The 15,301-nt window shown below is 35.7% G+C and overlaps 1 protein-coding gene across 2 annotated transcripts in view; it reads left to right on the forward strand.

Annotated features, from left to right (window-relative positions):
* Positions 1 to 15,301, forward strand: part of LOC127853671 (transmembrane protein 216-like) — a 40,802-nt gene that overhangs the window by 23,195 nt on the left and 2,306 nt on the right. For both annotated transcript variants that reach the window (XM_052388374.1, XM_052388373.1), the window contains exons 2-4: positions 9,967 to 9,983; positions 10,397 to 10,490; positions 14,993 to 15,085. In XM_052388374.1, coding sequence (XP_052244334.1) covers positions 9,967 to 9,983; positions 10,397 to 10,490; positions 14,993 to 15,085 — 204 coding nt within the window. The remainder of the gene's footprint in view (positions 1 to 9,966; positions 9,984 to 10,396; positions 10,491 to 14,992; positions 15,086 to 15,301) is intronic.

Below are 15,301 nucleotides of genomic sequence, written 5' to 3' on the forward strand. Positions count from 1 at the left end.
CCTTTTTAGGGCCACATAAAAATTATAAGAAAAACAATGAACTTTACTTTTAAAAATGAGAAAGAACAGATAAATTTATACATAAAAGTAGATTATTTACATTATGTACACAGGGTTGTCATTATTAACCGATTGCCGATCGAACTCATCGGTTAAAATCGCCAGAAAATCGGTTGTTTTTCCCGAATCTTTAAAATTGCGATCGGAAGTTTGTATCATGCAAACCTAAAATAATTGACGAGGAATAAACGTACTATAGTAGAGCGACGCCCGGTCATTCAGTCAGTCCATTAACTCCGCCTAAGAGCTACTGTTTTCAATGAATTTCTCAGCGAGTGGCCAATATTGATTTTTTTCAGCTGTCAATCAAATTCTTCTTGGTAAGAACGTCAACCAATCAGCGCTCGGGCAGCCGAATACACGCCGACTCCACGTGAAATTGTATCAAATAGCTGTACATTTGACAGATTATTACTGACCGTATCTCAACAAATGCTGCACTGTAGAGCGTAATTAACTAGTTTTTTTAGTTAGAGAAAAAGTTTCCACATATTAAAAAAATCATATTAAAAAATGCTCTCTGATTTTCTACCATGCGACCTCTGCGCTACGAAGTTGTTATTCAGCATCTAAATATTAAAGTCCACGCTTTCTCCAAGGAAGAATGACGTGATGTTATACATGAAGTCTAACTTTGGCATGATTTTAATCTGTACATGAAAAACACGAGAAATGTGTCTCTGTTGCTAGAATTTTCTTAATTTTCCATGAATAATGAAATCTGAAAATGATTTCGGATAACACATTTAATTATACGCATTTGAAAATACTTTAATTAAATAATGCATTTTGTTATACAAATGGTCATAACACATAATGTAATAAGTAGGTAACTAACGTGTTTTGAGATTGCCAAACTATGCATACATATAGGTCTACATGCATGAATGATCTGACAAGTTATACCACGATCCGGAATGAAAAGTACTCGGTAAAATTTAAAGAAAGGCGCGTTTTTATTTTCAGAAATCCACTTTCACTTTCGCAAACTTTTCTGAAAGGAGGTACCGTACATGTAACAGTTTAGATTGACTGTTTGACTTGTCGTTATTACTAAATATAAACGGTTCTCAATGCTCTCAAATCGCGTCACGTGATTCACGCATGTTCAATCGGAATTTCCTAATCCCACAATTCAATTTGTATATGCACTTGCACTAAATGGCGGACGACATTCATCGTCAACATTGGGCGTAATTTGGTTTTTAAAAAAAGAAATCGTAATAATACTGGATTATCGGGTAATGGATATTATTGGAACATGCAAAGATCTATCAATATAATATGTTTTTACATTGTACAGTATACTGAAAATGTGAAAATCTTAAAATTCGCTATTCTTTTTAGACCTCATTTTAACTTTTTATGCTCTGAGAATAGCAGTATTTTGTCCCTAAAATGTCTATAATTCGTTTTCGGTCGGAGGGCTTCGCCCACCTGACCTCCCTACCAGGGCCTTGCCCTGGACCTACAAGGGGGCCTAGGTGGCCCCCTTGACACCCGGCCGAATCGGTTACTTTTCCAAAAAAATCCTTTGTTTACAATCATAATGACAACCCTGTGTACAGTACTATATGCATTTATTTATATAAAATACAAGTTGCCACCCTGGAGGGTTAAAAGAAGAAGAGATTTGGAAGTGTAGGCTGGTGTGGGTGGGGAATAAACCAGCAGGGGCATTACCACTAGGTTGGACTATGGGAGGTAATTGTGGAGGTGGAGTCTACGACGGTTGTTTCCCATGGACCAGAGGGAGTGCACGGTAGATGAAGAATAGTATAAATACAATTGAGGGAAAATTACATCAGTGTGATATAAAATTGGTAAAAAGACCAATTAATACCTCAATGTAGGTAAAAACCCACAAAATGCTCTTATCCAACCAATATTATTTAAATATAGGGGATAACAAGAGAGAAAATAGTACAAAAGTACCTTATCTGCTATATAGAATAGCAAATTAACACAAAAATAAGGAAATATGCTATATAAAATAGCAATTTGACACAAAAATAAGGAAATTTGCTATACAAAATAGCAATTTTAACAAGAACTAAGGGAAGACAAGGTACACAATTTGCTATGATGGAAAATTAGCAGTACTAAGAAAATTTACAATAATACCAAAGAATTGGTATTACCCTGGATAGGGTTAAATAAGGGTTTTGCAAGGTACATGTAAAAGGCCCTGCACCGTGCACTCCAGTTGGACATGGCTCTTTGAGTTTGAAGAAGGGGGGGGGGGGGGGGGGGTGTCAGAGGGGAAGGGAGGGAGTGCAATGCAGCCAACGTACCCAGGTTACTGGACAGCCTCGTCCTTTCTTTTAAATAAAAACTGCTATAAAATATGAATATATTAAGAAACTGAAAAATGTAAATGGTGGACTAACGTCATACTCTTATAAAAAAATGTTTTAAAATAAGGAATACCAGGTCAATACCATTGGCCTTATTTAGAAAGGGCAAGGTTGAACAATAATCCCGTTAAAAACTAAAACAAAGTTGTGTCGAAATGACACAAATCCAACACAATTACAATGACCATGTTAGATTTGTGCAAAAATAACACGGTTGGTCTGCACCAGAACATGAGCCATTGCTTGACCTTGCTGTAATTGAAGCGCACGTGGTAGCTGGCCAATCAACATTGAGTTCGCTCACACATAGTCTAATATTGGGTCATTCATGCGCAGACACTGTTTACATGGAATACACAGTTTATAGTGTCGTCTGCCAACAAAATAGCGGCCGATGGCAATCGTCGTTTTTGAAGATAAACAAATGAAAAAGAAGCGTAACAATAAATAAATAATTTCTAAGCTGATCACGTATACACCTTTCTACCGACTATCGATCTGAATAAAAGGATGATAATTAAATAATTAGTTCTATGTCGATGATGTAACACCTTTCTCAGTTTTTGCTGACTATCGTTTGAAATTAAAAGGTGATAATTAAGTTGTTTTTTACCCACAAACTATGCTATTGTAAAGCAATATGTCCATAAAATTGTATATTAATTATGTATTTGCTAGGTAACTCGTTTTCATTGTCTGCAGTCAAACGATATGCACATTTTATTTCATTTCCAAGCGCACACAATTTTTTGGACGGTCGTTTTCGGATACATTATTTTTCGTCGATTATAATTTATTTTTGAAGTTCTTTATAGAAGAAATAGAATAACGAATACACATGCAGTGATACGGACGGTGTGGTTTATAATATTTCGAATTGTATTCACCTGATATTGCAATTGGAAATACTATAAAAAAGAACAATTAGTAAGGGCTCTGGGTCGGGTGGGGGGCTTTGCCCTTTATTTCTTTTGGGTTCTTACGGCTGAGATTCCAAGACCGCCGGCCTAATTTTCAGGATTTAAAATTTGGGACAATCGACACCACTGTTAAATGAACATGTATAAAATAACTTATGTTTGCACTTTGACAAGTACCATAATCAATATTTCTATATTGAAAACTGAATGCTATATTATGATATTTGATATGCCTTTGTTGTCATTAAAAAAATTAAACCAGTTGATAGTATATATATAATATAGACATTGATTAAAACAGTTTTTTTCCCCCAATTATGTCTCTTTCGCACTCTTTTTTCCCCTTTCACCCAGCGTCCAGCGTCTTCCCCTTTTCTAAAAAAAAACCCTGGTCAAACATGTGGCGAAGGGATACGCGTCGGCCTCTGCCGCGCTATTTCTAGTTATAAAAATATTTTCTAGTCATACATAAAATGTTCTAGTCATTAGCATATATGTCATATTTTCATACATTTTTAGCTCGGTTGTTTTAGGAGAAAACCCGAGGTATTGTCATAGCCAGCTCGTCGTCCGCCGTCAGCCGTCCGCCGTAGGCGTCCTGCTAAAACCTTAACATTGGCTCTAAAATCAAAGTGCTTCCACCTACAACTTTGAAACTTCATATGTAGATGCACCTTGATGAGCTCTACACGCCACACCCAATTTCGGGTCATTTGGTCAAAGGTCAAGGTTAATGTGACCTCTAAAAAAAAAAAAAAATCTGACAAGCTTTCGCAGCTGAGCTTTGGCACCCGTTATGCGGTGCTCTTGTTTACATTATTGTGATATTGTGATTCTATTGTTGTTAAATGTTATCATACTATGTTATTTCCCAAGAAGGTATCTTGAGTTTATCAATAAATTGCTTGTATTGAGTATTTGTGTTTGTTTTATATAACCAAGAATACAGAGGAATCCATTTAAAATCAAAAATAAATACTTTCCGACAGATTTATTCGTCTTGTGTACAGACAAACACCCTATAATGTTTTTAAATTGTCAGACAGTTGTTAAACTGAAACAAACGAACCTGTCTGATGTATATTTAAAACATGCATCATTTGTTTTGACAGTCAAAATAATTGTTGACATTCAAAATAAGTTTTGAGATGCTCCCTGACCTATATCTTCCAAATAGTCGGAGTGATCCGAAATTACCGCACTCGATTCAGAACTAGCCGACTTAATGCTAGTGAATAAGTATAGATTGGCATCAGAAATGTTTTGGTAAGTATTAATAAATTAATATGGCCTGAAAGATGAAATATTTTGCCTCAACAATCCAAGTATTTTGAAAGCAATTGCTATCTTTTAAAAATATTAACACCATTATTTACGCTAGTGATCCTGAATTTCTTGACCGACAGTATTTACTAATGTGCATTGCACCAGTGATTTTTTTCACCCAATAGGGAACGGGTCCGGTACCCATGCCATTGGGAATTTTTGGCGTTGTGAAATCACCAAATTGGGAAAAAACGAGTCGCAAAATCTTCCAATTGGGAAAAATCAAGTGGTGAATTGTACCAATTGAAGAATGGTATTTTAATGACTTAATTAACTTTTGTCAGCTTTAAATGACACAGGAAAGCAGCATAAACTTGTATTCACAGTCTTTGCCAAAACAACAACATGCAATCGGAACACAGATTGTAACATGCAGAGTTCTCTGTTTTTATCTGCTTTAAATATATCAAGAATGTACAAATAGCTTCATCATGTTCGTTGTCAATCTGCATTTGGCTACTGTCATCTTTGACAATTTTTGTTGCAGTGTACTGAGGGGAATGGGTGGACAAAACAGACGCCAAACGTTTTTCGAAGCCTAAACGATTTGCTTTTGACTTCACTAGGCTTTAATTTCTTTCTGTAATACTTTTATTGTGACTCATAGCGAATATTGCTGGAAGCGTAAAAAAATTCAGACTGGTTTATATTTCGCAATAACATACACATATTCAATGTAATGTTAAATGTTCAAACCAATCAATGATTGAGAAGTCATATCGGCCGCAAGTTAAAAACGGTCTCGAAAAACGTCAAGTTGGCGTTTCCGGGGATTTTTTACTCGATTTTGATTGGGATATTTTGTTGTTTTTTTCGGAAATTTGGATGGGGGCGTTGACCAGACCCGTCCAAAGAAGGAAAAAAATCACTGATTATACGCTTAAACACAATTTGCTTTGTCATATATACTGCAACACGGTTGACTCGGTACTTTAGGAATATTCACTTGCATCTACGAACCATCTTCATTATCAGATAAATGATTTAAAGGATAATCATATTTAACTTAATTTTATTGGACAATTGCCTTTATGATGAAAATCCTCCATTATTAACTGCTGTAGAAACAAATCCAACGCCACTGTCCGCCATTGTTGTGTATTTTTCCATGCGGTAGATTCCTGGTAAAATGATAAAACAGCCCCAATATTAAATTAAACATGAATAATCAAAGATCTGACATACCATTCAAAGTATTGTAACAATCAATAACGTATATAACAATTTAAATATATGGAATTTCAGACATAAAATAAATAGCGCAGTTATTTTCAAGCAACATAATTTGCACCACAGCGGAAAAATATATAAAGGGGCCTCGCTCTTGGAAAACGGGGCTTAATGCGTGACAAGGGGCTTAGTGCGTGAAAACGGGGCTTAATGCGTGAAAACGGGGCTTAGTGCGTGAAAACGGGGCTACATGCGTGAAAACGGGGCTTAGTGCGTGAAAACGGGGCTTAGTGCGTGAACACGGGGCTTAATGCGTGAAAACGGGGCTTTTCGGGGCTTAATGCGTGAAAACGGGGCTTAATGCGTGAAAACGGGGCTTAATGCGCGAAGTCTGCTGTGTGTGTAAATAGAGTAATAATGTGTTTCCAATTTTAGTGCAAACAAATATCTGCACACACTTTGTTGTATAAGGATACTCCAAGTGCTCCTAAATGTATCAACATATAGTCAACATTTAAATGAAATAGCAACAAAGCTCATTAACATTATGAATTCATTGTTTGGGTTTTCTTCCTTGAAAAGGGATTTGCTTGTTTTCACAAAGATCTGTAAATAAACATGTTTATCTGTAGATATTTGTTTGCACTAAAATTGGAAACACATTATTACTCTATTTACACACGCAGCAGACTACATATAACACCATCGATTCAATGTATTTATGTCATTTTAACATATCTGTAAAGAAAAGTATCATTTTAACTCATTTTAACTAATTATTTTCCAATTATACATTTCCAGAAAAAACTCCTGTACTGTGGAAAATTACATCCCTTTAATGACCCCTTAAACGGCCCTCGTATGCACATCAAAAATGTTTTGTTTACAATCGCTTGTAGATGACGAACCCAGGATGTATCAGTAAATCTTTCATGCGATATTTCTAACTATTAAGGAAGTACAGTCAATCTTGTATTAAGAGACCTGACTCAAGGGAATAATCAAAAGTGGTCTCTTAATAAAATGGTCTTTAAATTAAAAAAGGCCATTCTGGAAGAATGCTTACCCTCAATTTTAATCTATATGAAGGATAATCTCTTTTGTCAACAATGATTTTAACTTTTATAATAAAATGAATATAAACACAATACATAAACAATATTTTACTTATAATGTGTTTTATTTTTTCACTTATTATAAACTATAAATGAATTGTGTGTACATATTTATTTGCAAAAACAACTTAGACAAGGAAATATTTTTCGCGTTTTTTTTCACCTGACACATAATTTTCCACGTCTTTAAGCACCTCAGCTTTACGCTTAAGAATGTTCTGAATTTGAGTTTTACCGACTCCAAACTCATCTGCAATTTTACGTGCACTTTTACTCTTTGACAATTCCAAAACCCGAATTTTCTCGTTCAACATTAACACTTTTCGTTTTGACATTTTAATTTTTGCATGTACGCTTAAGGAAATCTGACTCGATTATGATACATAATGAGCTGAAAAAATTAAAACAAGTCAATTGAAAACAAACAGACCTGATTGGAAAATTTATTAAGTAAATAACAATGTGATTGGCTAACAAATATCTACTAATTAGCATAATTACAAATTGGCAATGTACGGATTTCGACAGATGTTGCCGATTAATAGTTTATTTTCCGCACTTCTCAGGAAATGTTTTTCGCGTACAGTGCATTGTTTCTGCACCTGTTATCTATACTCGAGAAAAATCGGCGTTGTCTCTTACCGTTCCACATAGTAAACTTTTTAAGCTGTAGACTGTGCGTAAAACGTTCTTCTATTATTGAACTCAATAAATTGATATGCAGTCTACAACAATACCGGTCTGAACCGGTCAACGAGACAAAGCATAATAATAATGGTTGGTGTGAAAACAAAGCAGCGGTGTAACAGTACATCTAATCGGCTTAGATAAACAATTAACACGGATTTGTCCCTGAAAGATCAATACATGTACATTAACCACTTTTACCTCCTAGTGGTCGCTTAATTCAAGATTTGGACATCAAAATACATAGAAATCAGCGGTCGCTGGTTGTGTAAGACAAAAGTCGCTGAATACAATATCATTATATAGCGAAAAAGCTCCGTGGGATTTCAAAATGGTCGCATAAGACAAAGGTCGCCTAATACAAGTGGTCGCATCCACAAGATTGACTGTATTTCTTTACCTACAACCCTATATTTTGCCTGAGAAATACTCGCTGACCAGTATATATTTATGATGCCGAGACCTTTTTATACAAACATCTTTAGAAAGTTAAGTGTTTGTTACATCATATGCTATTGTTAGCTAAAGCAGAGCTGTAAATATTGTGTAAATGTTGTGTAATATTGTGAGATTATTGGGGTTAACAAACACATATTTTACAGTTTAGGTTTTAGTTTAGTTTAAGCCATGGTCTTGTGTACTTATAATTGTTTTGATCTAATATTGCCAGGGATGTAAACTAACGTTTTACAATTGGTTGCCAACACGGGCAACCATCTGTAGTATTTTGGTTGCCCAGCTGAAGACTAACAATCCCAGTACGTTGTACATGTAGTGTCATGTGTATACAGGGCTTTTCACTATTATATAACAGAGGCCGAAATTCAGCTACTTCCCAATTGAAAATAAGATCATTTTTTTCCCAAAATTGATAGAGGAATTTCCCAAATTGAAAAAAAAATAAATTTTTTTTACTTAGACATATTGGATATCTCTCAAATTGAAAGCAATTAACTCTTATATGATTAAGAATGCACCACAATGTGTCTTTTAATACTTCTGCACAATGAAAAAGATCCCATTTCAAAAACTTTTAAAAATACAGTCTTCTCAAAATGAGCAGTTATCCCGCATGAAATTCCCAATTTGAAAGGCTATGGCCTCTTCCCAATTTCCAGATGAAAAGCCCTGGTATATAAGACTTTCTTAAAATAAAATAAAAGATAACTGAACAACAACACTGCTTAATTGACAAACTTTCTGTGTATTATGTCCTACATGTGTAGTATAAGTCTGAGTTAAATCATTTCATTGGCTTTGATAAATGAATTTTATTAAACTAATTATTAACTCACAGTCGCCAATTTCATTAAATGTTAAATTGCACTGAATTGTTTCAATCTTAAAAAGCAAGTTGCCAAGCCGGACTACTAACTTTTGAATTTGAGCCCAGGCCAAAATGTACTCACGGTCAACCACTTATTTCCATCTCTGATTGCATTTATAAACACTGCCCAGTGCTTGTGTATTTTATAAAGCTTATTTCTTACATCAAAATTTCCTTTGTAACTCAATAAACCAGTAAAACAACTTGAGTGGTTGACATAAATTCTAACAAATGTTAATCCTAAGCTGCTATTGATCAAAGAAATAAAGATCTGACGATCAACGCATAGTTATTGCCCTATGATAGCCTGACATCGGATTCGTTGTACCTGTATCATTTCGAGCTAAATCTGGCGTCCATCAGTCATCGTGCGGAGGCCCTCTGGCAATCAGACAGTCGCCGGCTGATTAATATGTACCTGGGAAATACCTTCATTTTTGCGGATACACATACAATGAATCTGATGTCGGGCAATTGCCGGGCGATAACCGTGCGTTGATCGACAGATCTTTTTCTGATCTCAATTCGCTTCTTTCCCATGCCTGAAGTCGGGTCAAATTTTAAGTGAGAATTAAAGCTAATCCTGACGCCACCTGATGCTACAAAATGACCCAGTGTCCATGCAATCATCAGCCGTGCGCCAGCCTAATGAGCGTAAAAATGCATGTCGGCTAATCGGACGGTGATCGGTCTTTATTTGTGATTGAGGTATAAGTGGGATTAATTTGGCAGAAGTATTGAATTAATATGTACACAATATCTCTCATAATATTGACAGTAGAACTATTTAACTATTTTCATTCTTACTTCGCTCAATCGCTCTTAAATTAAGGGAATAAATTGAACAATAGTCAAGAATTAAATGACTCTATTTTTCCGAATCCAAAAGATCCCCGAGTCCCATGCCTAAAATTGTGGATAAAAACTTTGTATGCATAACATAGTTCCGGTACCCTTCGTTCATGATACGATTGGTTAATTAACGTTTCTCTTTTTTATTCCAGGACAAGTCCAAGTGATTGTATCCTTTATCACAAAAGACATTTATAGTATTTTTGAAAATATATATGTATATACATAGGTATGGTAACTATAGGCTCTTGTGAAATATGAACAGAACCAGAAAAAGGTAAACTTTTTTATAATATGTCACAATGTGTGTTTTATACGCAGTTTACAATTGGTTAGAATGAAGTTTGCAGTGGTGATGCAACCATCTTAGGCTTTTTTTGCTATAGCTTTTTATGAAATAAGAATGAAAATAAAAAAATCTTGATCACATCCAATGCAGAAGAAAAAAACTAAGAAACATACACATTATGTTGAGTTGTTATTTAAATATGTTTTCTTGTTGATATAATTTTAACTAAATATGTAATGAAATACATTTTATGGTCTGTTTTCAATACATGTAATTCTTTAACCACTTCTTAGAGATCCTCTCTTCCATATGAGGTCTTGCTGTATCTGAATGGATGGTACTTCGGCCTGTTCTTTATCTGTGAAATTCTCCTGTTTGCATACAAAGGTAAGTCAGGAAGCTGCTCTTAACTTTGAGCTAGTGATCTCATGTTTGTGTGGGCCCCTAACACTCAAGTTTATCATTGGAAGAATTACAGACCTGTTGTGTCTTCATTACAAGACTTACAGTTTTTTAGCTCACCTAAGGCACAATGTACTCATGGGGAGCTTTTGTGATCGCCTTTTGTCCGTTGTGCGTTGTGTGGCGTCAACATTTGCCTTTTTAACTCTCTAGAGGCCACATTTATTGTCCAATCTTCATGAAATTTTGTCAGAAGATTGGTCCCAAAAATATCTTAGATGAGTTGGAAAATGGTTACGTTAGCTTGAAAAACATGAATGCCAAGGGGCGGGGCATTTTTCCTTATACGGCTATATATGGCTATAGTAAAATCTTGTTAACACTCTAGAGGCCACATTTATTTCCGATCTTCATGAAACTTGGTCAGAAGATTCATCCCAATAATATCTTAGACGAGTTCGAAAATGGATTTGGTTGCTTGAAAAACATGGCCACCCGGGGGCGGGTCATTTTTCCTTATATGGCTATGTATGGCTTTAGTAAAACCTTGTTAACACCCAAGAGGACACATTTATTGTCCAATCTTCATGAAATTTGGTTTAAAGATTGGTCTAAATGATATCTTGAATGATTTCGAAAATGGTAATGTTTGCTTGAAAAACATGGCTGCCAAGGGGCAGGGCATTTTTCCTTATATGGCTATATATGACTATAGTAAAATCTTGTTAACACTCTAGAGACCACATTTATTGTCCGATCTTCATAAAACTTGTTCAGAAAATTCATCCCAATAATATCTCGGACGAGTTCAAAAATGATGCCGGTTGGTTTAAAAACATTGCCGCCAGGGAGCGGGGCATTTTCCTTATATGGCTATAGTAAAACCTTGTTAACACTCTAGAGGCCACATTTATTTTCCGATCTTCATGAAACTTGGTCAGAAGATTTGTCCCAATGATATCTTGGATGAGTTAAAAATTGGTTTCAGTTGCTTTAAAAACATGGCCACCAGTGGCTGGGGCATTTTTCCTTATATGGCTGCATATGGCTTTAGTAAAACCTTGTTAACACTCTAGAGGCCACATTTATTGTCCAATCTTCATGAAATTTGGTCAGAAGATTGGTCTCAATGATATCTTGGATGAGTTTGAAAATGGTTACATTTGCTTCAAAAACATGGCTTCCAAGGGGAGGAGTAATTTTTCCTTATATGGCTATATATGGCTATAGTGAAATCTTGTTAACACTCTAGAGGCCACATTTATTGTCCGATCTTCATGAAACTTGGTAAGAAGATTCATCCCAATAATATCTTGGACATGTTAAAAAATGATCCCGGTTGGTTGAAAAATATGGCCGCCTGGGGGCGGGGCATTTTTCCTTATATGGCTATTGTAAAACCTTGTTTACACTCTAGAGGCCACATTTATTTTCCGATCTTCATGAAACTTGGTCAAAAGATTTGTCCCAATGATATCTTGGATAATTTCGAAAATGGTTTCTGTTGCTTTAAAAACATGGCCACTATGGGGTGGGGCATTTTTCCTAATATGGCTATTCTAATAATATTGCTTTTGTAAAAGTTTAAACCTTATTAACACTCTAGAGGCCACATTTATTTTCTGATCATCATGAAACTTGGTCACAAGATTTGTACCAATGATATCTTGGTTGAGTTCGAAAATGGTTCCGGTTGGTGGAAAAACATGGCTGCCAAGGAGGCGTGGCATTTTTCCTTATATAGCTATAGTAAAACCTTGTTAACGCTCTAGAAGCCGTATTTATTGTCCAATCATTATGAAACTGTGTCAGAAGATTTGTCCGAATGATATCTTGGACAAGTTCGAAAATGGTTTCAGTTGCTTGAAAAACATGGTCACCAGGGGTCGGGGCATTTTTCCTTTTATGGCTTAATGAATCTTCATGAAACTTTGTCAGAATATTTGTTTAAATGATATCTTGGATATTTATGAAAATGGTTCTGGTCTGTTCAAAAACATGGCTGCCAGGGTGTTCACTAGTCAAGAAAGTTGGGAAGAACATTTTGTGCTAATGACATCTTTGGCTGCACAGAACAGATCAGTTCCTTTGAATCTCAGGTGAGCGACTTTGGACCTTTCAGGCCCTCTTGTTTAAATAATTTTTCATCACTTAAATGCATTAAGGGTGTATTTAATTGTGAGTGTGTTGATGGCAGCTGTATATAAAAAGTTATTTTGATTTGCTGTATATCTTAAATATTTTAAGACATCCAGTGAGTGGTTTTACATTTGTATTCCCTGCAGCAGGCAGAGGAATATGGTTTGTGTGTTGTTTGTCAGTTTGTCTGTCTAAAACAGGGCTATATCTCAGAAACTATATATAAGATTGCTGCATAAAACTTTATGGGTGAATAGACATCAATGAGGAGAAGTGCCATGCACAAGAACCATAACCCTAAATTTTCTTAAATAAGAGTTGTTTTCTTTTTGTGTGTGTATGGTGTAACTTTTCAGGGCTATCAGGGATTTCAAGTGAAGCAGAATCATGCTTTTTGATGCAAGCACTTTGCAATTTCGTCACGTTTGAGTCCTCCACATTATCTTCCTTGCATCATTTTGATGCAAATGTTAACATGAAACTCACATAAAAAGTACGTTTTATTATACAAAAAAGTTGCTCTTTAGTTTAGCAAGATATACTTAAAGTTATTCAAAGCAATATTTGTAGAGCAATAAACTAATATCTATAAACAAAATATCTAGATTTCTGTATTTTCACCCCTGAAAAGTTCATTTTTGACCTCTGAAAATTTCAAGCCCATGGTCATTTGACTTCTGGTTTTCAAAAACTATTTAAATCCCTGGCTATATCTCAGATACTTAAAAACATCAAGGTAATCTGGGTCTGTGACCAGCGATTTTTTGTCCCAAAATGGGAAAAGAACCGGTACCAGCTCAAAAATGTGCACGAAATGTTTAAACAAAATTATTAGGGAAAGTGCCGTTTTCCGATACTTTGTAAAGAAGGAAAGAAAATCGCTGGAAACATATGCAAGACCAATAACCCCAAGGCAAGGTCAAGGTTACACATTGAGCAATAATTAAAATGAAGTCATGTACGTTAAATGTTTTGAACCCTTAAACAAACTTACGTTGAATCTTATGCCAAGCATAGTGTTCAACATTAATATTTGCCTGTTGACCAATAATCTGTTTTAAGCACGACTATTATATATGAAATATATATAGTGGAGCTATCCTACTCACCCGGGCGTCGGCGTTTCCGTTTCTGTGCCGTTTCCATAAGCGTGCAAATGTTAAAGTTTTCGTACTACCCCAATTATTTTTATTGTCCCTTGACATATTGCTTTCATATTTTGCATACTTGTTTACCAACACGACCCCAACCTATAAACAAGAGCAGACAACTCTTTCAAGCATTTTGTCATAATTATGGCCCCTTTCCCACTTAAAATATGCAGCAAATGTTAAAGTTTGTGTACTACCCCAAATATTTTCAATGTCCCTTGACATATTGCTTTCATATTTTGCATACTTTTTAACCATCATGACCCCAACCTATAAACAAGAGCATTCAACTGTATCAAGCATTTTGACAGAATTATTGCCCCTTTTATACTTAGAATATGCATATTATTGATAAATCTATGTTAAACTTTGCGTACTACCCCAAATATTTCCTATATCCTTTGACATATTGCTTTTATATTTTGCATACTTGTTAACCAACATGACCCCAACCTATAAACAAGAGCAGACCACTGTATCAAGCATTTTGACATAATTATGGCCCCTTTTACACTTAGATAGTTGAACATTTTGCTTAAATTGCCATAACTTCTTTATTTATGATCACATTTTATTATTACTTTGACAAAATAACACTTACCTGAATACCGCGGAATGGATTCCACCCAAACAATACCCCACGCTCCTACCCAGAATCCCTCTCCCCCCCCCTCCCGCCTCCCCCCCCCATTTTTTTTTAAACATCATCTAATAAATTACCCCACCCCACATTATACCCCCCTCTCGTCCCCCTACCCCCCCCACCCCCCCCCCCCAATTTTTTTTTTAACATCATCTTATAAATTACCCCACCCCACTTTATACCCCCCTCTCATCTCCCCCCTACCCCCCAACTCCCCCCCCCAATTTTTTTTTTAACATCATCTTATAAATTACCCCACCCCACATTATACCCCCCTCTCACCCCCCCCTACTCCCCCCTACCACCCCCCCAAAAAATTGTTTTATTTTTGAAAGATCGTCAAAATGACCACACCCCACATTATACCCCCTCTCAACCCCCCCCCCCCCCCCCCCAAAAAAAAAAATTTTTTTTTTTTCCTTTTTTTATTTTTGAAAGATCGTCTAATAAATTATTGAATATGAACAATTTCTCCATGATGGCTTACGTTATACTGTCAAGCACTCGAAAAGTCGAGCGCACTGTCCTCTGACAGCTCTTGTTTGAATTTCTAGGTGAAACACTTCCTTATGCAAATGGAGTATTAGCAGCAGAAGTTATACTGGTCTTCATTCTAGCTGGAATCGAAGCTTTGAGGCTGTTTTTCGGTAAGTTGTTACTTGTATATTTGGAAATTTAAAATCCACAATGTCAATTGTTTATAAATTTCACCATTTTTCAGTGCAATATACATGTACACGTACATAGGTAACTTGTGTGTCATCATTCCTAGTAATTATTGAGCTGTTATTTAGGCTCCATTAATGTGTTTTCTTATAAATATCACTTACGCAAAGTTTTAAGGTGGCTTATCTGGTTATGCT

Source organism: Dreissena polymorpha, chromosome 12 (genome assembly GCF_020536995.1).
Source record: "Dreissena polymorpha isolate Duluth1 chromosome 12, UMN_Dpol_1.0, whole genome shotgun sequence".
In the NCBI taxonomy this organism is placed as follows: domain Eukaryota; kingdom Metazoa; phylum Mollusca; class Bivalvia; order Myida; family Dreissenidae; genus Dreissena; species Dreissena polymorpha.